The 26,458-nt window shown below is 36.0% G+C and overlaps 1 protein-coding gene across 5 annotated transcripts; it reads left to right on the forward strand.

Moving 5' to 3' along the window:
• Positions 1-1,426: 1,426 nt before the first annotated feature.
• Positions 1,427-24,699, forward strand: LOC121876500 (DNA repair protein RAD51 homolog 2-like). 5 transcript variants are annotated; one of them, XM_042381629.1, is made up of 11 exons: positions 1,443-1,625; positions 2,832-2,935; positions 4,209-4,322; positions 4,483-4,594; positions 6,439-6,568; positions 11,270-11,380; positions 13,467-13,650; positions 20,809-20,911; positions 21,798-21,910; positions 22,491-22,569; positions 24,388-24,699. In XM_042381629.1, the coding sequence occupies exons 3-11, from the start codon at positions 4,239-4,241 to the stop codon at positions 24,465-24,467; spliced, it is 996 nt and encodes a 331-aa protein (XP_042237563.1). In that variant the 5' UTR covers positions 1,443-1,625; positions 2,832-2,935; positions 4,209-4,238; the 3' UTR covers positions 24,468-24,699. The 5 variants fall into 5 exon arrangements, with proteins under 5 accessions (XP_042237561.1, XP_042237562.1, XP_042237565.1 ...); XM_042381627.1 differs by lacking the exon at positions 2,832-2,935 and having other exon boundaries at positions 1,427-1,625; XM_042381628.1 differs by lacking the exons at positions 2,832-2,935; positions 22,491-22,569 and having other exon boundaries at positions 1,427-1,625.
• The last annotated feature ends 1,759 nt before the right edge of the window (positions 24,700-26,458 follow it).

The following is a 26,458-nucleotide window of genomic DNA, read 5'->3' on the forward strand; positions in this document are numbered from 1 at the left end:
CCTACCACAAGGAAGAGCGCACCAAAAGTTTTAGCTCTTCGGCATATGTTTTCGCCAAATTTCACGACACGACTTTTGTCTTTCATTGTACATTCGACTGAGTAGTGCCCCCTGAGATGTTAAACACTTCCATTAGGTCGCCCCTTGCCCGTCTGTAGTATAAGCTAGGTAGCTGCAGGCGCTCTAATCTCTCTGGGTAACTGAGGTTCCGGAGAGCAGGCACCAGTCTGGTGTCCCTCTTTGGATATTTTCAATCAATTGACAATCTATAGCATACCTCGGAGACCAGACGGGGTGACAATACTCCAGACGGGGAAGCACCTCACTCTTGAAGATCGTGACGAACAACAGACCATCCAGATATCTAAATGGCCTTCTTATAAGACGTACTAGTTTCGTTGCCTGATTCTGCCTGAATCACCTTCTTCTCACAATGGCCCGAGAACTTAAGCTCATTGTCGATATACACATCCAGGTCCTTCTCACAATCGGTCTCAATTAATGCAGTTCCTTCGTCCCGTTGGGACATGTAATACGCCTCCTTACTGTTGGTGCGACCCAGGTGCATCTTTTTACACTTTGTGACATTGAATCTTAGTAACCATTTCCTCGACCATTCTTGAAGCTCATAGAGATCTTTCTGTAGCTCTTCGCAGTTTGTGTGGTTCTTAATTTCCCTAAATAACTTGGCATCGTCCGCAAACATTTGTGTGGAGGAGTGTACAGCTTCTGGCATGTCATTAATGAAAAACAGTAATCTTCAAAAATACATACATGTGTTGGAAACTTTGTAATATACACCATGTGGTAATACTATTCTTACCATTTCATAATATCATTAAGTAAGTGCTGCAATTGTAGTAGTTAATTTTCGATCAAATACTTATCCAAATAGATATCTAAATTTATTTTCATTGTGATTGCTAACATAAAAAATCTAATACTCTATGTTGTTAAAAATAAGACAAAACTATTTTTTGTAGAAGTAAGTAGTAAAGAATACATCAAATTGTAAAAACAAAAAAAAAAACAAAAAAACTGTCTTCATGAACACGAGAGCTGCATCAAAATATATCCCAGCCAGCTGGCACGGCGTCACCATGATCACCATCTATTGTATAATATTGGGGTAGTTCATAGGGGCTCCTCGAGGATCACAACCCATAGAAAAACAAAAAAATGTGCTCTCTTAAACTTTCTGCCCCCAATGGAAGCCCCACTAAAAAAATGAGGTTTAACAGCTTTCTTAGGCTATCAATGGTTAAATGAACATACTCTTTGTCAGTTTTTCCACATTTCTTCTGTGTATGTATATATTGAACCAATGTGGACATGTGTGGCGATTTTACAGAATGAAACCAGGTAGTTTATTGTTGAACTCCACAATGACGTCACGGTTTGTTTATCTTCACTACGTCATCCTTCCCGGGTCCTCCTACCCTCGTCCCCGTCCCCGTCCTCGTCACGTCACTGAGTCAGTCATCACAGAAAGTGCGGCGTTTTGAAAGGGTTGGCTCAGTGTTGGTGTGAATTTTTCTTAAATGACGTTTCAAAGACTATCCAAGTTAGCCCTTGATGAAGACTTGAAGACTAGACTCTCGAGGTCACCTTTAAAGACAGTTAAAGTGAGTATGTGTGGAATTGTGTTGATCGAACATGTATTATGAGTTCACTCAATTTGTATGTAAGAAAACATCTTGGTTGAGGAAACCTGTGATACGTCTGAAAATATCAAGGATAATATCAGCTCTTATGATGAATTGATTTATGGAAATTGTCAAATTCCACAACTCGTGACAGCCTTTTTTTTTACATTGATAAATATTTTTTTATAGAAAAACCGGTGGTAATACTGAAAGACAGTAAAAAAACTGCATATTTTTACCTTATTTACCTAAGGCAGTGAATATTTTGTCGTGACTGGCTAAGTTCCTAACCATATTTCTGTTGTGCATGGAAACTTATCATTATAAAAGAGGCGACATTAACTAACTTGACCTAACCAACCAAAGAAACCTACCTAACTTCCTAGCCAGGGGGCTGACCCCCCTGTCATATTAAGCAGAAAGTACTTAGTCAATCAGAGCGCCCTCAGGGTGAAATAGCGTTAGTGGGATCTTAGCCGGTCACGGCAAAATATCCACTACGTTTACCTAATGGCCACCCATTAAATGTGGCCATATCAAAGGATGGTGGCCAGTGGCCTGTGTAGGATTCCTTCATTATTGGTGATAGTCTTGTCTCGGGCAATTTTAGGTAAACTTTTGTTTTATGCCCTAATGGAAATGCTATTACAAAAATAGGTAAAACTTCAGTTTTGGACAATACGCCTTATTAGAGCAATTTGCTTTCCCAATGTTTTTTCTTCATTCCCATCTGAAATTCCCCAAGAGCTCACAACTCTAATTCATAATTATTGAGTTATGATCCTTCCTACCCTGTCAATATTGACCCCACCTTTGCTTCAAAATAGAGGGAAAAGTGAAATTAAAAAGAACCTAACCTAATCTGGTCCTTGTACTCACCGACTGGGCAAGAGGGCCAGGGGAAGGCAGAGACTAGGGTGGATGAATGAAATTAAAAACTGGGTCCTTAGACATACAAAACCTTGGAGGATTGGTAAAAATAGCCCAAGAATGTTTATATTGGAGGACTGTGGTCGCCAACCCTCAGATATGAGGAGGGTACTCTGATATTATTTAACATCACTTTATTTACAGGTATTTATATTATTTGTTATATATGGAATATTATTATTTTTTATGGTCAGGGACTCAGTGTTGTGTTTTAACCTAACCCATGGAATTAACACTGTTCTCACTCACAAACAGATCGACTTACGAACTGGGTCCAAGAAAGTAGCCCGATCGAAATTTGGGGACCGTCTACTGTATTCTAGTATTATCCAACCTATCCTAGGATATAAGTACATTTTGTAAGTGATGTTACTAGGTTAGTTACCAACTACTGCTACATCATATGAGGCGTCCCGCATTGTATGGGTTATTTGCACCAAAATTTGAAATCGACAGAACCACGTTTAAAGTTTTTCCAACTTCAAACATGCATAACTTTCTTTTTTTTTTAGATACATCACTCATTTTGATGCATTGTGAAGCTAAGGGACTGTACTTGCAGGTGGTAGGTAGCGCATCATGAAGTAATGTACTGAGTTGTTGCAATGTTGACTTGAAGCAACAAAACTCCCACCTGCTTATGGCTTTTTTACTTTAACCGATATCAGAGTGTAGATCCCGCCACAACAAAGGAGAATTGAGGGATTCCGCCTCATTGGCTGGAGGGGCTGTGACGTAGATAGTAGACGCTCACTGTCATTGGCCAAGATGGGGTAGGAGGCTGTAGGCCGGCCGCTGTGATTGGCCGCCCGCTCCTCTCACTCACTCACTGACGGGATGAGAGAGCACCCGATGACACGAAAGCCAAGCCCATAATTTCCTGCCTGCTACAAATCGACGTTCTACCATATTTTCAAAGGGCTTTCAACCTTATTTACAGTGTAGTGAGGAGATCTTATCAACTACCATCATATAGAGCTAGGCCGAAAATAGTGCTTTCCAACAAAAAAGGATTTCGCCCGGATGGTCTGAATGCACCTTACGGTACGAGACGCCTCATATATTTAGGTATGGAAAGGTCACTGGGAAGCAAGAGGGTTAATTGTAGCTTTCCCTGCCATCACATGTTAAACATACTGAGAGAGGAAGAATTATCATGGCCTGTTTAAAGCTAGCTCAGAGCCACTGGTTGTAAAGATGTACAGTATATTACTGTACTAATCTGTATAAAGTATCCTCCAATTGAACCGCTAGATAGAATAATAAATGAGCTTCAAAGGGTGTGCTTATTAAGAGGTTAAATTCACTGTACACTGGCTGAGCCTAAAGGTTAACATAAACAGATGAGAGGAAATTGATGAGCTTTCTTTATTGAAAATATTAAAGATTCAGTTGTTATTACTGCTAATAAACCCACATCCGTGAGAGCCAAGTGAAGCCTCATAAATAACCCTTCGAATTTGGAGTCTCAAATTTCTGGGTTAACACCACAGGGTTCCTACCAACATTAAACTACTGTACTAAAAATTCTCTTTCTATACTGTCACCTTAAACAAATCAAAGGAAGAAAACATTAGACAGACAATATTTGGTGTTTATGCTAATTCTCCCATGTACTGACAACAATTTCAGGATGTGTTGTCATTGTCTCCCCTGGAAGTGATGAACCTGCTACATATGAGTGCTGCTGAGTGCAAACTCTTCATGGATCACTTATATAATGTCTGTGTTCCCAAGCATTTGACTGTAAGCCCATAAATGTTTTATTTGTATTACTATTATCAAATTGCTGCTTATTAAAAGAATTTCCTAAAATTCCTTTAAACATATCTCTGCCTGGAATTCCATTTCCACTTTACATCATATTACCTAATTCATCCTTGTAATCATAAAGATGTTTCTGCAGGCCTTTGATCTTAGCCAGGATGAGGACAAAAACAGTTTCAGGCTGGGAAATACAGTACTGGATACCTTGCTGCATGGTGGACTTCAATCAGGCACTCTTACAGAATTTGCTGGTGGGTTCTTTAGGTAGCTAGATATAATGTAACTTACTGTGTGTGTAATTTTGAAAAGTTTACCCCCAATTAATTTAGACCAAGTAAATACTGTATACAGTAATTAGATAAGAAGATCTTTGAATTCAGTGATTTCTTTTATTTTGTTCTACATAACTTGTGGATTATAAATGAATGAATGACCCACAGAATCTGAGAGTATGCTTACTTATTTAACTGATCAAATATAAGAATAGATAGCAACTCATAGCTTTGTTGGTTACTGAGATGAGGGTTAATAATTTCTGGTAGTGACTAGTTACTCATTATATTATTTTCTCAGTCCTGCATTGCCCCAGTAGGGAAAATACTTTTAAGCTATCCGGCTTTTCGGCCGGATATCTGGCTTTTTTTTTTTATTACGATGCAATGTGGTTCTCTTACCCGCGTGTTTGTGCTTACGAATTTGTTGCTCCTGGGTTATGAATTGAACGATATAACCCATTTACTATCTTGTGATTTTGCCTATTTCTCAATTTGTGGTGATGGGAGGTTATGCTATATCTAATTGGTTCTAGAACCTTGATAGATTGCATTAATTAGATTGAGATTAATCAGATTGGGCTAAATACAACCATAACACTGAAAAATATAATATAAAATTGTAAAAATTGTAAAAAAGTGCATAAATATGCATCTAAACCCCTGAAATAAAGAATATCATTAATATTTGTAATAAAAAAACAATAAATTAGAAAAAAAAAAATTTAAATAATGTTAGTTGTAGGAGTTTCGTTCGTTATAGCATTCTCAATTTTATAGGTAAAACCATTCGTTATAGGAATATTCGTAGTAGGATCCGTTCGTTATAGCATACCCCACTGTATTAACTGTGAATATAGTAAAGAAGAATATCAACAAGAAGCGTTCTGGTGATAGAATTCCCGGTGATGATGTCAATAAAGAAGAGATATACTCTTTTGAAGAAACCGATTTTATCAACCCTCTAAAATCTTCTCACATCAAGTAGATATTTACATTTACTGTATGATTTCCACATTAATAGATATAGATGTAACATTTATTTAGACTATTAACTATCATGTGTTGGAGCTAACTTCTTTTTCGTTTTGATTTAGTAATCTTTTTAACTATCTTTACTGTCATATTTCTTTATTTCTATTACGCGATTTTCTATAACACGATATTTTACAAGAAGACAATTATCGTGTTATAGCAGAACTACCTGTACTGTATTGCCAAAAATTAATGTCTATTACTTAACTAGCTAAACTTTTTCATTAAATGAGAGAGAGAGAGAGTGGGTATGGTGGAAAACCTATTTTATCACAATTTGAATATATTTGTTAGTGAAAAGAAATGATGTAAGGAATAAACGTGAATCTTCACTTTTTAATATAAAATATTAGTTTACATTTGTGATTTTGTTATGAAATGTTTCTTTTTTCATTCATATTCATTGAGAACACACTGTAGAGCGATATCTCAGGATCTTTATAATGAAAAACATGATAATATTACCTGAATTTGAACTTATTTTATTGTTAAATAGATCGGTTTCTCGGCTTGTTTACCAAGTTGTAAATAAAATGAAATTCCTTTTCAATGTGTAAAAATTTAATTGCAAAAGTCATCAAGCTGTGAAGGTCATTATTGTTAAAAGGGAAGTTACAATAACAGATTAAATTCCATAATTTGTTCTTCCTGCTGTATTCATACCAGATAAAAAGGTGATTAGTTGAATGATTGTCATTAGTTAATTGTAGATTTGACATTTGTTTGGGGATATTAATCATGCTATTTCTCATGAGTAGTGTGAGGCTTTAGAGGTCATGTTGTTACAGGATCTGCTGGAGCTGGTAAGACACAGTGGTGTCTGTACCTGGCCGTCCTGGCTGTCACACCCAAAAAACACCGGTCCCGTAATATTACAGCCATATATATTGACACAGAATCAGCCTTTAGACCTGAAAGGTGAGTACGTATAGCAATCATTATTTCTGGGTTGAAGAATAAACTAAATGTGTTTTGAGTGTAATTTTTTTTTTATCTCAAACCAGTCATCCCAAAAGTTTTCAACTTCATAGACTAGCAAAGTAAAAGAAATAAATGGACCATTAATTGTATAAACAGTACAGTATTTTATATGAACAATGTACAGTCCTGCACAATAATCATAGGACATTATTATGTATAGATAGTGATTTCTGGCATTTATTGTTGTGTTTACTACAAATAGCTGTACATTTCTGTGAATAAATCTTGGGTTTAGTGGCACTTATGCTCCTTATAATCTTTGATCCAGTGAAAATCCTTGGCAGATTTTTTGTCTAGCCTCGGACAAAATGGTAGTGAATAAAAAGATGGTAAATAAAAAGCCAAACTACAGGACCAGGGACACAAAAACTACACCAAAAATTCCTTTAACCACTTGTGTATGGGGTGCTCTCTCTCTGCTGAAAAACATTGTCTGCTGCTAGCCTATAAAATATTAAAAGTGGCATCCCCGTAGTTAGGATATTTACTTCAGTAGCAGTGAGGCTCCACCGTAATAAGTATATTCCTGTCTTCTAATAATCTTAACTCAGCATTGTAGGGGATTATAGTTTTAAAAATAGTAATAAAATGAGATAAGCAGAGAGGAACCCAATTATTTCTATCCCCCTGACCAACTTATTAATCTGTACAGTTAACCCTCGAAGATCTGGACTAAAAGGGGGGACCACCTGTCTGAAAAAGCCGATTGCTCGAATCCTCCGGCGAATGTACAAAATGTATAAAAATAATAAATACAGTTTTACCCCGCTTAACGCGCTTTCACTTAACGCGTTTTATCATATACGCGGTGCCTTGCCAAAGCTGAACTTTCACTTAACGCGGGTTTTTCCACAGCAACGCGGTGAGTGTCCGGCTCGGATGCCACCATAAAGTTAAGATAGAATTTTTACTACAACATAGTTATTTGTCGTCAAAAAGTGGAGTTTGGGGGTCGGGCTGGGTTCTATTGGAATTAATCCCATATGTTCTGTTATTCACTTAACGCGGTTTTCACATAACGCGGGACCCTCTGGGTTCAATTGACCGCGTTAAGTGGGGTACAACTGTACTGATAAAAAAAACACCAAAAACACATACCACATTTTTCGGTATAAAGAAGCACTCCCCATTTTAGCAGGCGGGTATTTGGGAAAAAACTTTTTTGTGTATTTTCCTCATGTAGCCATAGTTTTCTTAAAATAATTTATACAGTACCTGTACAGTACTAGTAAATGTGAGGAATAAGTGAAAATACTACCAATAAATAAGTTACAATAATTATTTCTTTTACTTTTTTCACAATGTGTATTGAGATAGTGTGTGCCTTTAACAGAGTAAAAATAAATAAGAAAGTTACGTTTATCTACCCGAAAATATGAGTTGAAAAACAACCATAACACCACACAGCTTGGCCTAGTAACCCGGTGGTTACAGTGACGAGTCTAACCCGGCTGCAATGCCTTGATTAATCACCGTTAAGCACTATTATATCAGTAAACACTAATAATACCAGTAAATCCAGTGAAATATGGCAGGGAGGGAGGAGAGTTACAAGAGCAGACAACGCTCAACTAGCAGTCACTCGACTCACTCCCCTTACTCGTACCCGTTGCCAGGCGTGCAATCGAAATACATATCTTGTAGTATAATTTGAAAACGGTGATGGGCACAGTGATAAACTAATTATATAAACCATGAATTTACTTATGATAACCCAATAAGAATTTTGTATCATTACTAGAATGAATGAAATAATATTCGCATAAACAACAACTGACAACTGTTTATGTTTCCCACCTCCTTGGGCACCTGTGTCCAGTGTGACCGACCGGGCAACCAGCGCTCACGGGCCTAAAATAGTCTTTGCTCTGTTTTGGGAATGCTTCCTAAGGAGGCTTCTTAGCCCAGAACCCCCCAATTTTTTGTCCGCATCTTCCGGAATCCAAATTTATCGGGTCTGGATCTTCTAGGGTTCACTGTGTACTTGATCGGGTGATGGAATGTTAAATGTTACTCCCTGGTTGGATACGATTGATTTTTTTTTAGCTGAAAAGGTGCAGTTTGGTATATAAAACCTGAGAATAGCATTAATTTTGGCTGTACTCACTATTTTGAAGCTCCCAGGCTAGGTGTGGCGAGCGCGACTTATGGCTACATGGTGTAACTTACTGTGTTGCCACATCATGTCTTGTTTTCTACTCTAGAACTTATATCGGCTCTTTTCCCCTCACATAATTTGACCACTTTAATCATTTATATACTAGATGTAATTTATTCTTATTAGTGATAAGTGTATCAGTTACAAATTTATTGCTTCAGACTAACATTGTTTACATAATGAACTGGCAACAATATGTCTTACCACGTATTACTACTCACACATGTGTGACCCCACAATAATTATAAGTATATTTACATATTTCACAGTTTCTTTTTCTGTTTAGTAGTTTATGTTGGTACGACATTACTCAAAGCAGGGCATCAAACACAGTGGAACTTCACGCTCGTCTTAGCAATACCTAGTGTCTTTGTTTATTTTTTCACGTAACACTGTGCTCTTGTATGCGTGACAAGGTCTCTAGGCATACTTCTTGGCCTGTGTTGAGGGCAACAAACTTTGGAAGTGGTGAGGAGAGAGTAGCTGGGTGTGTGTGTGAGTGTAATGGTGACAGGGCCAGAAAAGCCCTGTGCTTCCCCTTTTGACTGCCTTGCTTCACGCTCCATCTCCCTATCACACCTTGCCTAACAGCATCATCTGACTATAAGAGAATTTGGATGGACAGAGGTTACTGAAACAGGCTGGTGTGTCTCGAGAGGTTGCCATCTGTCATATTGTAAATATATTCATCTTTCTGGGCAATTTTAGATGTGCAGGAAATTTTATAAAGTCATAATCGTGGATCTACATAATAGATCATTCAGAGAAGGCCACTTGTGTATGTAGATATGCTAACTTGACCAATAATGGGTTAATTAAAGACTAAAATTTCGTCTGCCAGGCCACCCAGGAGTCCTCTGACAGTTACCTCAGATTAAATATGAATTAAATCTTACCACTCAACTGAGCACATTACAGGGGTATTATTATTAATGATCACAAAGTTTAAGAGAATTATATTTTACTAAGAAATTATAAACAAAATAAGCAAAGGTAAAAAAATTAAATGTACCAGTAAATCTTAAGCCAATGACCGGCACAGATCCTCGGTCCATAGATTGGGAACCACTGTCCTAAGCCACTTGTATATCATCTAACCAGGTATACAGGGTCAAAGCCTACAGCTCTTATTTGGTGAAGATTTATAATTTTCATGTGTGAAAATGTTTTCCCCAGCACAACCATCTGTAGGCCTACTGAACACTGAGGTACATCCTCTATAATAAAGTTCACTGAGGAATACAAGCCAAAAAAATGGCCTTTAAATGTTGATGATGATGATGATATTACTATGGGCAAACTTCAATATTGTTTAATCCAGGAAGAAATACTCTTGAGAATAACAGGCTAATAATCTCCAAATTTATCTCAATAATTGAAAATAGTCGGTTAATTTTACCTGTATTATGGCCGCATCATACACCAATATATTTGTACTGTAGCAATTGTTGAATATAGACTCCGGTTTGGTGATACTATAGGTATTGTCTAATGGTAGACCCTGCTACCATCTGGCAGGGTCTCAATTGTTTCTCTTACTACTGACAACACAACATACATACCGTACTGTACTGTATATTGTTTCTCACTATTGATCTTTTTTTCATTTTTGTATTTCTTTATGGTTCTTTATTATTATTATTATTATTATCATTATTATTTTAATATTTTATTTAAATTTTTTTATTTATTATAAATTTAATTTACTATGAATAATTATTATTAGTTATTATATTATTATTATTATTATTATTATTATTATTATTATTATTATTATTGTTATTATTATTATTTCTTCTTATTATTATTATTTCTTATTATTACATTTTTGCCCCCCCAGGCCCCGATGTGGGTCAGTGACCTGTGCCCGGGTGGGCTAATCCCCATAAAAAAAAAATAATTAGAATGAGAGGGTGTCTCAATAGATGTCTCAATGTGTCATAACTTTTACCTTTTAATCCTCAGTAGATCTGTTTGAAGATTATAACTACAATATGAGTATATTTTTATCCTGAATGACAGCCATAGCATCCATAGTAACCACTGATTTTGTACTTCTCCCTATGGCTAGTCAGTTTACCATTACTGTACACTTAATTTTGTTTTATGGAAGGTTTGTTGTGGATAAGATGAATTATGTTTGGGAAGATGAAAGGCTGCTGTGGTTTGTATTGTGTCGCCCACATCATACACAGGAAATATTTCATGTCACTTCATGTACAGCATAAACTATCCTTGTTCTTGTCAGCCCAGGTTTGTTTATTGTTTCATTCCACTGATTTTAATTGATAATTTTATATATTTTCTCCAATATTTGAGGAGAAAATTTTAGTTATGAAGTACAATACTCTGGTAGCATTGATGCAGCTGGATCAGTTTTGACGGCACACAGCTGCACTTTAACAAAGGTGGCATCATTGTCAACAAGAATACAGTGTATTGTAATTCCATTATTATTTATCTTTTCTATTTATTTTCAGAATAGTTGAGATTATTTCCAGCAAGTATCCAGAGTTGACATCAAACATCTCAAAATATCTCTCCATGATCAATCTTTATCAGCCAAAAACAATCAGCAGCCTCAATGATATGTAAGTCATTATGTATTACTGTTTATCATCACTACTGTATGATGAAGGCTTGAAGGTGAGATGATATTCAGTACAGGAACACCTCAGTTAGTGAATGGGTTATGGACCAAAGGACTAGTTCTTCAGAACCTGAAGGCTAGTTTCCCATTGGTGTACATGTAATTTTGGGGGGTTAGGTTCTGAATCACCTCAAAAAACTCTGTTCTTGTTTAGATTTCACCCACAGTGAAGATGTCCTTACACCTGTGACTTTCATATTGTGTTAGCTACAGTTAAGTCTGTTTGTTTTTCCCCTCAAAAATGCCCCTGAAATAATCGTACATCTTACACACCAACGGTTTAAGGTTAGGAGCTGTGACAGTTGTTAGGCTCTATGAACAAGTAGAACCATTTAAAATATGTACCACATCATTGACCTAAATACTATAGTACTCTGTCACAAGCCTTATACAGTACTGTATATACTAAAAAAAAAAATGTGTATCAGCACATTCCTTACAAATATCACAAGACTGATTAATGAGGAAGCATTGTCCGACAGCAGTATCTCATGGGATTGTCTGCTTCACTCACAGCACATTGTGGGTGTGACACCAACCCGTGGGATGTTTACATACATAAAACACTATATGGAAGTAGGAAATGTTAAATTTATGTTTATGGTATCAGGAAATCAGTAACACTAATACTGTACCAGCTTTGAATGGGTCATCCATATACTGCAGTTAATTTTTTTTTATAATATCTCGTTTAACTTTACAGGGCAAAGTATCACTTTGGTATTTTTTTCTGACTACAGTAGAAGTCCAAAAATCCTGACTGCTTGGAGATTGGGTCGGTCCGGATTTTCATATTTTCCGGATTCTCAGGCAGTACTTTTAAAATTCAAATTTAAGGAGGAATAAAGAAGAGATGAACAGATACATTTTGATAGTTTATTCATTAGCAAATATAGCATGCTTCATTTATCAAAACGAGCAGTTTTAAAGAAAAAGCTGTGATTTCTAGAATTTTTTTCTTTGCCTTTTTTATATCATAAATTGTAGACTTTCCAATGTTGTATGTTTCCATTAGAACAGTATTGCTCACACCACGTTCTATTTTAATTATTTAAAGTTTGTCACTCAATTTCAACGTGTTCTTCTTTCTCTTCACACAACGAAGTTTATCTACTTTAGGAGCCATTATTATAGGCTCTGTAAATGGAAAGAGTAGGACTCAAAATTACATACGTTGTCACAGTTTGATTGCTCGTTTTTAAAGTGGCGACCGCGTGGTCGCTTGTTGTCGCTGTGTAGCTGTGGCGCTCACGCATGCGCACATACACACTAAAGCCAGCTAAAAAAAAAAAAAAAAAGTTTGAGCTTTCGAAAAGTCCGGATTCTCGGGTGGTCCGGATTTCTGGCATCCAGATTTTTGGACTTTTACTGTAGTACCAGACCATTTTATTCTGGTGAGGGGAGCCCCTGCTTACTTAAGTGTTAAGGATATACAGCACTGTACAATATTTGAAAGTGTGAAGTATTATTTTTGTTTATTATTATACCCACAGTGGATTGCTTGTTGCATTACAGTAGCATTTATAGCTTTTTAGCACCATTCTTCATATATATAGCTTGCTTCTAATATTTGAGATGCCCAAGCCAGTTGTTAGTGTACAATAGAAAATACATCTTGAAATCCAATTTTATTTTCAAACCTGGAGCTGGCAACTTATTTACCTCCCTCCCCTGTGGGTAACTTGTTGGTGGATTTATCCAAGGAGACCTGGAAAGTTATGGTTTGTGGCTGAAACTAAACAGGGGCATAGAACATATGTACTGTACTAGCATGGTGGTCTGACCATCAACCTAAAGTGGTGACTTTTGTATCTTAAGGTCTCTTTTTCAGTACCTGAATATAATGGGAAGGTATACAGGTATACTAATTATTGAATTAATTTTAAATCACCAATGTTAAGGATTCCAGCGTAAATGACCCATAGATGTATTTATTAATACTATGTGAGGCAAGTTATCCAAGCTTGGTTATAAATTGGGATTTCACAATCATTCCTTCATTTGCTTAAAGCATTTAAACATTTCAGATTAGAGTCTCTTGAGGTTATTGCTGTAGAGAAGGATGTTGGTGTAGTGATAGTAGATTCTGTGGCCTCCTTGGCACGTAAGGAGATCATGTGTGACTCTTCACAATCCATCATAGCCAGGACAAACCAACTAGCATCATGGGCTGCCAAGTTGAAATGTATAGCTCAACAGCTCAACATCTGTGTAAGCTGAATTTGACATTGGTCAACATTGTTAGAATGATTAATTACTTTATCTCCCTGAGTGAAACCATCTAAGTTGATGTTAAAGTTTATATTACTTTATTAACAAATTGTCTCCAACTCATTTCTCCATACTTGTTGTACTATAACCTGTACTCTACTCACCTGTTTGTCTCACAGTATGTCTTTCTGTTTCTTTATACTGTATCTGTATGTGTGACACAACAAGCAAAATTTCCTCCATGGATATTTGTTTATGTGCCTACATAAGTGTATAATTGATGGTTTCATAAAAATAAGTTTAGGGATAGCTCATAGTATACCCATGATGTCATAAATATTATTGTTTTTGCATAAACAGTTTCATGTGTTATGTTCAGATGCAAACCAAATGAACTTCACAAATTCTTTGATAATTACTTGTTTTCCTTTACTCATGTAAATTAATCTTTACCCTCATCCACCAGCTTTATAATGCAGATTATAACTTTAGATAGTTTACATGTTTATTATTGAGGTTATGTGGCCTAAAAGCCATCAAAAGTTTCACTGTGATCCACACTGATAAAATATGGTCTGGTCGAGCCTACTACAGACACTTGGCTTAAAAAATTTCAATGGAGGATTTATTACCGAGGTAGAAAATGGATTATCCTGACAAGTAGCTCTTTACTGATTAAAGCCAGCTTAGTAATTGAGAGACAAAACCTTTAAGATATACTTGTCGCGCCATGCTTCCATACTCTCGATTTCTTATCACCTGCCAGACTGAACTGATCTTCTCTTACTTCTGCACCTCTCTGCTGGTTCTGCTAAAAGATCGGCTTGGATGAAAAGTAATATTCTACACTTGTAGCCTTTAATTTTGGGAGTGATGAACTCACTATACTGTATACCACTCAGTGTTGTAGCACTAACAGGAGTATGATTCATTCAAATAGTGGTATCTGGCAACTTGCGGGAGCCGAATGAATGAATGAAAGATGAAGGTGCGTGAAGGAAAAAAGGGTCAACTTACCCAAGATGATACAGCAACACAGGCCAATAATACTTGTTAGTGTAGAATATTCTGTATAAGGCCGGGCATCCATTTGCCCATGGTCCGCCTCCGCATCCATATCCGTGTCAGTTTGTCCGTGAGGTAAATATCCATATAACTGTGAAAACTACGTATGTGAGGTGTGCTTCTTTCCAAGAAAGTCACAGCAAGGCAATATGTTTCTACGGCTGCATCAAGAACTAGAAGAGTATGGCCACTTCCTTCTGATGGCTGGTATTATCCTTCACAGAGGCCATCACAATGTTAAAAAAGAAAACATAGGTGGTGGGTCCATCAAATCCTTCAAAAGTGTGGTGAACATGGTGCATACTACCACTTAGTGAAGGAATTGGAACTGGATGAGGAACAGTTTTAACATGACTTCAGACTGACTAGAGAGCAGTTTAAGCAAATACTTTACCTGGTGGAAGAATTGTAGGTGAAAGTTTGCAAGACAAGGGAGGCAATATACTCGAGGTAATGGCTAGCCATATGCTTGAGGTATATATATATATACAGTATATATATATATACAATATTGATTTACTACACATACATACATACATACCTGTTATACCAGGAATTTTTAACGCCACGGTGATAGACTAGACCTCCATATGTTGGCAACGAATATGGAGTCCCTATGTTGGGGTGACTTGGCATCATAAATGCCCGGGTTATATCTGACCAATTTTACCAAGGCCTCACAAACTTCTTGGTTGGTAAGTCTACTGGAGTCCTTGCATTTGGGCATGGTGGATGCTGTGGAAAACTAATTATCAAATAGGTCTCGTGAGTTTACATAGGTCACGTAGCCCCCACAACAGCTTCCTTGTTTCATACGTGTCCGTGAAAAATTGCTCACTGCGCGATTCTTTGCGGATGTGGACATGGACACGGAACTGATCAATGGATGCTTCTCAACCTTTTCTCATACACTCGATTTTTCACTGACACGGATGCGTACGGGGACGCGGACACGGACCACGGATCACGGACAAATGGATGCCCAGCCTAAGGCTCATTTCCTTGTTTAAAAGTTATTTTACTATTAAAACAAAAGGAAAAACGTTTGTTGCTCTTAAGTAATTATTAATTGAATAAATGTTCATAGAGGTATGCAATTTATCTAAATTTACCTTTTTTCCTAAGTAACGAATGACCTTTAAGCAGAAATTTTTTAATGTTTTACAGTACATTTTATTCCTTGGTGTTAAAAAATACAATACCTTTAGAGTATACAGTACAGAACCGTATACTGTATATGATCAGTAATTATTTATGAATACTGTACTAGGGGAATACAGTAACTAATGTTTATTTAAGCTTACAGTGGGGTATGCTATAACGAACGGATTCTACTACGAATATTCCTATAACGAACGGTTTTACCTATAAAATTGAGAATGCTATAACGAACGAAACTCCTACAACGAACATTATTTAAATTTTTTTTTTTTCTAATTTATTGTTTTTTTATTACAAATATTAATGATATTCTTTATTTCAGGGGTTTAGATGCATCTGTATGCACTTTTTTACAATTTTTACAATTTTATATTATATTTTAAAGTGTTAAGTGGTTGTATTTGGGGGCCTGGAACGGATTAATCCTATAACGAACGAATGCTATAACGAACAAGGTTCTAGAACCAATTAGATTCGTTATAGCATACCCCACTGTATATCTTTTCTAAAGCAATAACTTTGTTTTATGAATGTTTTTCCGCCTTATGTCATCACCCATTGAGGCGGTGAATTTGGAAAATATTAGTTTACATACAGTATTCAATAAATAAATCATATAAACGTGGCGAGTATGAATATTATTTAAATTCAAGTTTCTTATTCGATATTCATTTTGCCTTTACACAATTAATATATACAGTATCTATTAATTTTGACATCTGATTTTAACTCTACAAATTATTCCTGAATGTCCATGAGCAATTATCTGGTATGTCATACTATTTTGTTTCAAAATATACATAAATTTTAACTACAGCTGTACTGTACATGAAATTTTTCTTGGAATATTTCATATGAGAAATTGCTTCAGCATTAATTAATTAGTTTGCTACTATTTCACAAAGTTGCATTCCAGCTAAAAATATATAAAAAATAAGGCAAGTCTTCTAGTTACCAGACACTACTTTCTGATTGAAAATTTCTCGATTTCCTGATAAAATTTATTTGAGTGATTTTACAGTATGTTGAGTGAGAACTATCTACCACCACTAGCTTTATTCAATGCAGGATTTGGGATATTTCACAAATATACTGCACACTGTACTCAAGCAACTCTCTGTTGTTGATGTATTAATGTTATTGCAGTACTGTGCTTCAAAGACTAAGGTCTTTAAATGCATAACAAGTTTAGTAATTAAACTAGTTCATCAACAATAAAAAATTAGGAAAGATAAAACTCTTTGGCTCTATACTGTGCTACACACAATATTTGAGGCAAGTATAAACAATATGCACCAGCTTGCCAAAGTAAACATTGGGTTGTTTACAAGACAAATTAATATTTTTTTTTGTAACTTAGAGATGATGCTATATGGTTTTTATTGTTTGCATTAAGACATATAACAGATCATTGTTCCTACAACTAAAGAGCCACGTAAACACCCATAAAGGAGAGGCATTAAGTACCCCATTTTTTCCCCAACTCTAAAAGTTAACAGGTCAGTTTTGATATAGCAGAAAGGATTTCCTTTTCTGCCTGAGTTTAATCCAAAGTCAACTCCAGTTCTTTGTTCTGCTGTAGCTCACAACTATATACAGTAGTTCATGTTTTGTTAGCCTTGTAATCTCGTAAGTTTTAAGTTTGGATTGTCATTGGTAACTTTGTGTACAGTATAGGAGATTTCTTTCTATTTTTTCTATTTATTCTTTATCCCACTGTTTTTAACCAAATTGTAGGGAAGATTTTGTAATTATATTTAATTTTCTCCTTTCTTTCTACCTTCCTTTTCTTCCTTTATTTCTTAATTGGGCTAATCCCCTTAAAAAACAACAACAATAAAGTCGCGGGAAATTAAGGTTTGTTTACATCCGGCAGTTCGGCTGCTCTCTCTCTCTCTCTCTGCTTGTCTATACAGAGTACAACATTTAACCCTTCAATATATATGAGCAGTAAATAAGTGTTGCTTTCATATTCTTATGCAGAGTAATGACGATATATTTTCACATGTGCGCACTTACATACGCGCAGTCTCACTTTTTTTTTACCATTAATGGTTAGCTACTTATATTGTTCCATTTATTAACATTAAATAACATTACAGGTACTTCAAACAACCATATTAATTTTTTTACATTCATTTTACTACAGCTACACTCAGGGTCTTATTTTCTTCAGTTTTATATGTAGAACCAATCAGTCACTGGTTTTGTAAGCTTTAACATAAACAATGCCGGCAGCCGTCTCGTCTTCTCGTGTGTTTTAATATTCCACGTATTATTAATAAATTGTATTGTTAATTTTGCACACACAAACATAAATTCAATAAAAACAAATTCAGAAACATTAATTAAAATATATATGAACAGTAAATAAGTGTTGCTTTCATATTCTTATGTAAAGTAATGACGATATGTTTTCACGTGTGCGCACTTGCATACGCGATCTCTTTTTTCTTTTCTATTATCGTTAGCTACTTCTATTGTTCCATTTATTAACATTAAATAACATTACTTAAAACAACCATATTAATTTTACTACAGCTACAACCAAAGTCTTATTTTCTTCAGTTTTATATGTAGAATCAGTCAGTCACTGGTTTTGTAATCAACAAAAACAATGCTGTGTCATTTCCTTGTGTGTTTTAATATTCTACGTATTATTAATGAATTGTATTGCTCATTTTACACACATAAACATTAATTCAATAAAAAAGACATTCAGTAATAAACAATAATGAATCTTTTGTACATAAGAGAAATGAGGCTGTTTACACGATTATGCACGTCGTCTGCACGTTGGCGGGCCGTTCAAACCCGTCGAAATTCAAGTTTCCGCCGTCAAATTTTTTTTTTTTTTTTTCCAATAAAATACGTTGAATTAAAGACTCGCGAAATTTGAGAAGCTACTATACGACATTTAACCCTTCAATATGTCTTCAAAGAGACCATGATGCAGAGAAAGTGGTGCTAGTGCTTCCAAGCATAAGCACAAGTCACTATCTATCCAGGAAAAGGGTGAATTTCCATGGTCCGGCACCGGTCAGGTCCCGAGGTTGCCGGACTAGAGAGGTACAACCTGTAGTATATTATATTTTATTTAATATTTTTTATTAATTTTTATTAAATTTTATTATTATTATTATTATTATTATTATTATTAGTATAAGTATTATTATTATTATTATTATTATTATTATTATTATTATTAGTGTTATTATTATTATTAGTGTTATTATTATTATTATTATTATTATTATTATTATATTTTTGCCCCCAGGCCCTGATGTGGGTCATTGACCTGTGCTCTGGTGGGCTAATCCTGTAAAAAACTCCTTGTCTGTTATGATGAGGTCCAGTGACTCTGGTGTTTGCTCCCCTCTGAAATGGGTTGGATCTTTAACATGTTGAAACAGATAATTTTCTCTCAGAGTTTCTACAAAAAGAGTAGCGGGGTTATTTATGTCATTGGACATGGTCTCATTTCTCCAGTTAATGTTACCATAGTTAAAGTCCCCCATGACAAGGAGGTGGCTAGGGTTGAGCACCATTGCATTGTCTATTAAGGCTCTTAAATTCCTTTGGTTTAATAAGCAACAATTTGGGGATCTGTAGATACACCCGTCAATAAGTAAGTCTCTTCCTTTTAATTTAATTTTACATCACTTTGATTCTTCAAAAACATCCTCCCCTTTACCCTCACCTGGCTGGCTCTAAGTGCTTGCCTAGCACAGATAACCACACCCCTCTTGCAAGATGCTTGAGAAAGGTTCGTAATTGAGTCGTATCAGTCTATACTGAACTCACATTCTTCTGTGTCGATTCTCCTGTTCTTGCACAACAGTTCTACAACTCCTACTATATTGGATTGATGTACCATCAGTATTGTTTCAAACTTTTTTCTAATCAAGGAACGTGTCTGTATTAGTGTATATGACTTTCAAGCCGGAATTTGTTCTCGGTAACGTCTCTGATCTTGGAAGTGACTCCGGCCTCCCTCCCTCCCAAGCAGCTGCAGCATTTGCTAAATACATTATATTTTGTGGGGTGTGGTCAGAGTTGACATCGTTGACATGGCACTTACCTCCTCCTGGGTGAGAGGTAGAGAGGGTGGGGGGTGTCCCACTGCCCCCTGGCTCTGTGCTGGTACTCTTACCACCACTATTTTCCCTTATACAGTATATAAACCATGCATGTCTGTCCCTGTTCCTCATCGACTCTTCCCTCCTCTGCTTCAAGCCCTGTAGGAGTTTTTATGCTGTTCCCTCTGCATTACCGTGTGATGTGGGTGTATGAATATATTCCGAAATGCATCGCTCCTTGCTAAGTTTTTTGCCTGCCGAATAACTTTCCATTTCGTATCCACATTCACTAGTGTGAGCCTGAGGGGGCGAGGCTTGTCCTTCTGCTTTTGTCCTAGCCTCCGCACATCCTGAGGGGGGTTGAGATATTCGGAGCCTCTGTACAAAAATTCTCAAAATTCATTGAGTGTCTGTAACCTCTTCCCAGAAAAAAATTACAAGTGGATTATCTATTTATTTTCTAAACTGTGATTCCTGTGACCAGATTGGGGCCTATGATTGATGATGTGATTAAAACAGTACATTAGATTCAGCATCATGACCTGGCACATGTATATTGCTAGTTTTGGCCGACACATTAGCCCCCCCATTTTCATGCTCGCTCTCAATACAGGCCTGAATCCTACCACATATGAACTTCACATTTTATAGTGTTTGAAGGTAATAATTTATAGCTAAGCTAAAATATAATTTTATTTAGATTTTTTGCTATTATCCAAGGACAGAATATGCTGATACTGTATTTGTAATGAGGTAAACTATCTGAAAGTGAATCTCAGAAAAAAATCTACAGATATAGGAAATTACTCATGGAATGGGAAAGATTGTCATGTACAGTACAGCTTTATTTCAGGTTGTGGTCACTAACCAGGTCACAACAAGGTTGGTGAAAGAGGCTCCTCAGGTTACTGAGGAGATGCAAGGTGTTGATGGGGAAGAAGATGAACTAAATACAGGTACGTACACCACTTTTGTTGTCTATATAGGTACTCCTGAGCATGCTGATTCTGAATACAATATAAGGTCCAAGATTCGACTGCGGGGTAATTAGTAGTTGTAATGACGCTTGGACAATTTAATGAAATTTTTCAATGCTAATTTATCTCCAATTATGCATTTCGTAAGTGCAATTTTGGTGTTAATGTGTTATTCTGTAAGTACTTAATTAGTTAAACCCCTTAAATTTTAATTTTGAGAGAAATGTATATTTTGGTCGAAAAATTATTAAGGTGTAAGACTTACATTTTCGACAATTTTGGTCCAAATTAAATTTTGTTGAAAATCACATTATAGGTACTCTTGAGCATGGTGATTTCGAATATGAGGTCCACGATTCAACTGCGGGGTAATTAGTAGTTGTAACGACGCTTGGAAAATTTAATGACATTTTACAATGTTAATTTACCTGTACGTATCTCCAATTTTGGATTTCGTAAGTGTTATTTTGGGGTTAATGTGTTATTCTGTAATTAATTTATTAGTTAAACCCTTAAAATTTTCATTCTGAATGATATATTATATTTTGGTTGCAAAATTACTAAGGTGTAATTACTGTATAGGTACTCCTGAGCATGTTGATTTCAAATATGAGGTCCACGAAATCAGTATACCGTGTATATATATATATATATATATATATATATATATATATATATATATATATATATATATATATATATATATATATATATATACACACACACACATATATATATATATATATATATATATATATATATATATATATATATATATATATATATATATATATATATATATATATATATATATATATATATATATATATACACACTAATGTATTACTGTACACTACTTTGATAGGGTCAAGAGAGAGAACATTCTCATACCATGTGATTCCAGCTTTGGGTAATACCTGGACACACTGTGTAACTACTCGCCTCATCTTGCAGTTCACAAATTCTGAAGTTAGACAGGTAAATAAGATGTCATTATTTCTATTCCATATTGTTGCATTTACAATTGATTACCATTTATCGGTGCTGCTAGTGCTGTACAGTATCCATAATCAAATACCATATTAGACAATATAGGGGTACTCTGAAATTTAATAATTCTTTACTTTGGTTTAACTAGTAATGGAATCCCAGACTTGTGTACTTATATACTGTACTGTAAACCTGCAAAGAGAACCTGTAGTAAAATTTCATGAAAAAGCCAGGTAACAGTGGCTAACCCACGCAAGTGTGGAATATGACCATAAACCGTGATGATGATGATAAATGACTGGAAAGTATCAATACAATGTCGGTATTAAATTAAATCACAGACTGTGACACAACCACAGGGAGAAGCCATACAGTAGTCATGGATGTGACCACAGCATCATAACAAAATATTTGATTCAATAAGGAAGAAATTCTCTGCCCTTTCCTGGGCTGAATCATCACTCTTGAAAACTTTTTTCATGTCCATATCAAGGTCTCGAAAATATGTAATCTTATATGTTTATTAATTGTTTTGATAACAACTAATGTGTAATTTTTTTTATATTAGCTTACAATTGCAAAATCACCAGTTGCACCATTTGCAACTTTCCACTACACCATTGACAAAGAGGGCATATTTATTCAAGGTACGTACTGTAATGTCTTTATGTAAGAAGTGTTGGTGACTAATAAATATATCTTATAACTTAACACTCACAGTCTTGGACACAACTGATTTGCCTGAGAAGTTACGCTATACTAATGGTCATGAACTCACTGGTTGCGTCTTCAAGATACAAATAATTGCCTTTCAAAAACTATCCACTATGGACACATGAAATTTAGGTGCAGTACAGGTTGTAGTATGAAGATCCATGGTATATCCATGTATAAACAGTAATAATAAAATATTACACTGATAAATAAGTGTAACACTTACATTGCCAAGTGAACCGATAATATGTAGATGATATATAAATCCATGGAGAACACTAGTGTTCATACTAGTAGTAAACAGCACGGTGCTTGTCAAACGTAAGTCGGACGTTCGTAAGTTGGGTACCCCCTGTACTACTACTACTACTACTTTGCTGTCTCTTGGAATTGAGTATGATGATCATCCAACTATGATACAATGATATGAGTTGTTAAGGATGTCAACTTTGTTGGTGAGCTCTGAGGTGACTCGAGAGACCAATACGGGACTGGCAGGGCCGTCCATAGATGTGGCACTTGTGGAGGGCTACATCTAGTGCGGGAGGGGCGGTGGCAGCGTCTTTCCAGTGCTGGTGCTTGTCTGCCTCGGTATGCTTTTGGGTTAACTCGAAAGTATTGACACCTTGTGTGGTGCTCCTCCAAGTGTTACAGTGTGGAGTAATCATCTTCCAGGTGAGGGAGTCAATTTAGCACTTTTACAGGTTTGTTTAAAGACTACTGTATCCTTATACCTTTTCTGTTGCCCGCCAGTGTTATGTTTGCCAATCGTTAGGTGGCAGTAAAGTAACTGCTCTGGCAGTTTACTGTCGTCCATGCAGGTAACATGGTCAGTCCAACGTAGTTGTTCATGGATAATGGTAGGCTCGATGCTCCTACAGTTGGTGCCAGTGTGAATACTGGCATTTGTGCATATACTGTACAGTACAGTAGGGTCACAAAGTATGGGGGGTTTACATTTTGAGGATCCCTGCATAATTGCAAATTCTCTCATATTCAGGTCCCCCATTTTTTATACTATGGTAACTGACACACACCTGCAGAGTTCGTTATGCTATTCCTTATTGAATCCAAAATCTTGACTTTCTTCAACAGTTCTCACAGTATGCACTTTTGAAGGGGGGGGGGGGGGCTCTCACCACCACTAGTACTGCTACTAATTTTCCTCTTAGGGGCCATGATTGCGGTAAAATTTACCGGTAAAGAAAAACCTTATGAGTGCAAATGCTTGGGAAATGTTCACTGAACCAGTGCAAGAGAGAGAAGGACATCTTGGCAATAATTTAGCCTACAGTACCATACAAACAACTGTATGAGCGAACACAAATACAGTACAGGCATTAAACCTACGGTACCATATGAACACTTTAAATATACAAATAAACACTAAAACCATCTTCTGACTCAGAGATGTGTGTGTGTGTTCATGTGTGTGTGCACGTGCGTGCATGCGTGCATGCATGCGCCATAATGTTACATTGGGGGAAGGGAGGGTGAATGGGTGGCAGTTACAGCCCATTGCCTCCACACATACACACCCATACTTTTCATTGACATGTTACTATAGATGTTACCATCCTAAAGCTTTATGAAACCTGTGTTTAAGTTTCGTCGAAGCTTTGGGTAAATCTGAGTGTTGTTACTGGCCGTACATCATTAGATTTGGCTGTTTCTTGTTCATTTGATTAAATTGTTAGGTATGTGGTGTACCTCTATGTTTGTAGTGATGTCAAATATGTTTTTTTTTTCAGACTGTGAGAGATTCTATTCTTATTCGGGATCAGATCCAGGTCTTCATCAAATAAAAGTTCAGAAAGGTTTTATTGTTTAGCTCAGTCACAGTTTTGAAGTACTGTATATCTCCAAAACTGTATGTAACCCAGATATTACATAATGAAGCTGCCTCAAGTATTACTTATCACATTTATTACGTCTCGCTTCCAGTAATAATTCACAAAATACCTGTCAGACATGTTTTAGTTGTACAGTATTATTTGACTTTGAATCAAACAAAATATTTATGTGTACAGTTGATAAATGAATGAATTAAAATGTGTTTTTTATCTTTTATTTAATATTTCTCCTTTTACCTAATTTTTAATTACAGTAGGCCTACCACTTTTGCATTTATCTCATGCTGGGAAAAGCACAGCATAGGTGAAAATCATGTAAGTGATGAGCATAATTTACATGTTAAAGGGTCAATTGATACTGGCCAAAACCACTTCCATCCCCCACTTTTCCAAATAAAGTACCTAAACCATACCCGAAACTGGACACACACACACACACACACACACACACACACACACACACACACACACACACACACACACACACATAGATAGGTAGATATTTTATTGACCACAAATTATGTATACAGAGTTTACACTAAAATTTTACATAAAATGGTCCAACTGCAAATGCTTTCAAATACCAAACATTAATAAAAGTTCACTGATTCAACCAGTAACTCAAAAAACAGAGGGGAAACTATGAGTAAATAAAGTTAAAAAAATAACTACAACTAAACATGCAAAATAGTTCTGGGTAATGGTATGTCCCTGTGACTTCTAACTATATATTGTACATGAAGTATTCGATGAACCACACACACACACACTGCAGACATACTTAGGTACGTCCAGGGTGTCATCCGCATATTGTTAAATCAGGGCATGCTATATATATATATATATATATATATATATATATATATATATATATATATATATATATATATATATATATATATATATATATATATATATATATATATATATATATATATATATATATATATACTCGGACTTCACATATAACCTCACACCAGAGGGCACCACCTACCTGGTAGGTCCCTGACCAACAACAACTTATTCCCTCCTGCTGCACGCAGCCCAAATACTGCTCTGAGATACACTGCAGGCGCGGACCTCTGAGGTCCTGGGGACGCCACCGCTCCTGGGGACACTAAAGGCCCAGCAGCACTGAAGGGTTCCCTAAGCCGGCGCTCCTAGAGACCCCTGGGCTCGCCACCCACCTAACCAGGTCCCAGCTGGCACCCGGACCCGTGGTATTTCCCAGGCTGCTGCTACTGGGAGGCCTTGAAGCACGGCCGCCCTGAGAGGGCCTAGATGCCACCATCAACTGAAAGGGCCCCTGGCAACAGCAACTGTTCTAGGAGGGCCCCAGAGGATGCCACCACCCTGGCCAAGCCCCCTGGGCACCTGGTGGACATTGCTTTGTGGTTGCTTGCACACCTCTACACCCCTGGGGAGGGGGCCCCTAGAGTGCTGCATTTTCGTTCATATTATTTTTTCCAAAAATTTCCGAAATTTTCAAAAAATTTTCGAAATTTTCAAATCTCAAAAATTTTCCCAAATTTGCAAAAATTTTCTAGATTTTCAAAAGAATTTTCAGAAATTTTCCAAAATTTTCAAGAAAAATTTCAAAATTTTCAAAAAAATTTTCAGAAATTTTTCAAAATTTTTCCAAATTTAGTAAATTACCAGAATTTTCAGAATATTTCAAAAATTTTCAGCTTTCAAAATTTTCAAAAATTCTCCTAAAAATTTAAAGGAAATTTTCAGAAAATTTCTGAAATTTTTGAAATTGGAGTAAATTTTGAAGAACTTTTATGAGCTAATTTCTGAAAAATTTGAATTAGAAGATTACGGAACATTTTGGAAAAATTTCAAAATTTTGGAAAATTTTCTGAAATTTCTGAAAAAGTCCTTGAAATTTTTGGAAATTTTCTGAAATTCTTTAAATTTTAGAAAATTTTTGAAAAAATTTTGGAGAATTTTTTCAGAAAGTTACGAA

Source organism: Homarus americanus, unplaced genomic scaffold, assembly GCF_018991925.1.
Source record: "Homarus americanus isolate GMGI-L3 unplaced genomic scaffold, GMGI_Hamer_2.0 scaffold36035, whole genome shotgun sequence".
Taxonomy (NCBI): Eukaryota; Metazoa; Arthropoda; class Malacostraca; order Decapoda; family Nephropidae; genus Homarus; species Homarus americanus.

Excerpts from the sequence above, each read along its gene's own strand:
- LOC121876500 (XM_042381627.1), top strand. The coding sequence starts at position 1,542 with ATGACGTTTCAAAGACTATCCAAGTTAGCCCTTGATGAAGACTTGAAG. Across the intron at positions 6,569-11,269 it reads TCAGCCTTTAGACCTGAAAG|AATAGTTGAGATTATTTCCA; the intron begins GTGAGTACGTAT and ends ATTTATTTTCAG. Across the intron at positions 11,381-13,466 it reads ATCAGCAGCCTCAATGATAT|ATTAGAGTCTCTTGAGGTTA; the intron begins GTAAGTCATTAT and ends TAAACATTTCAG.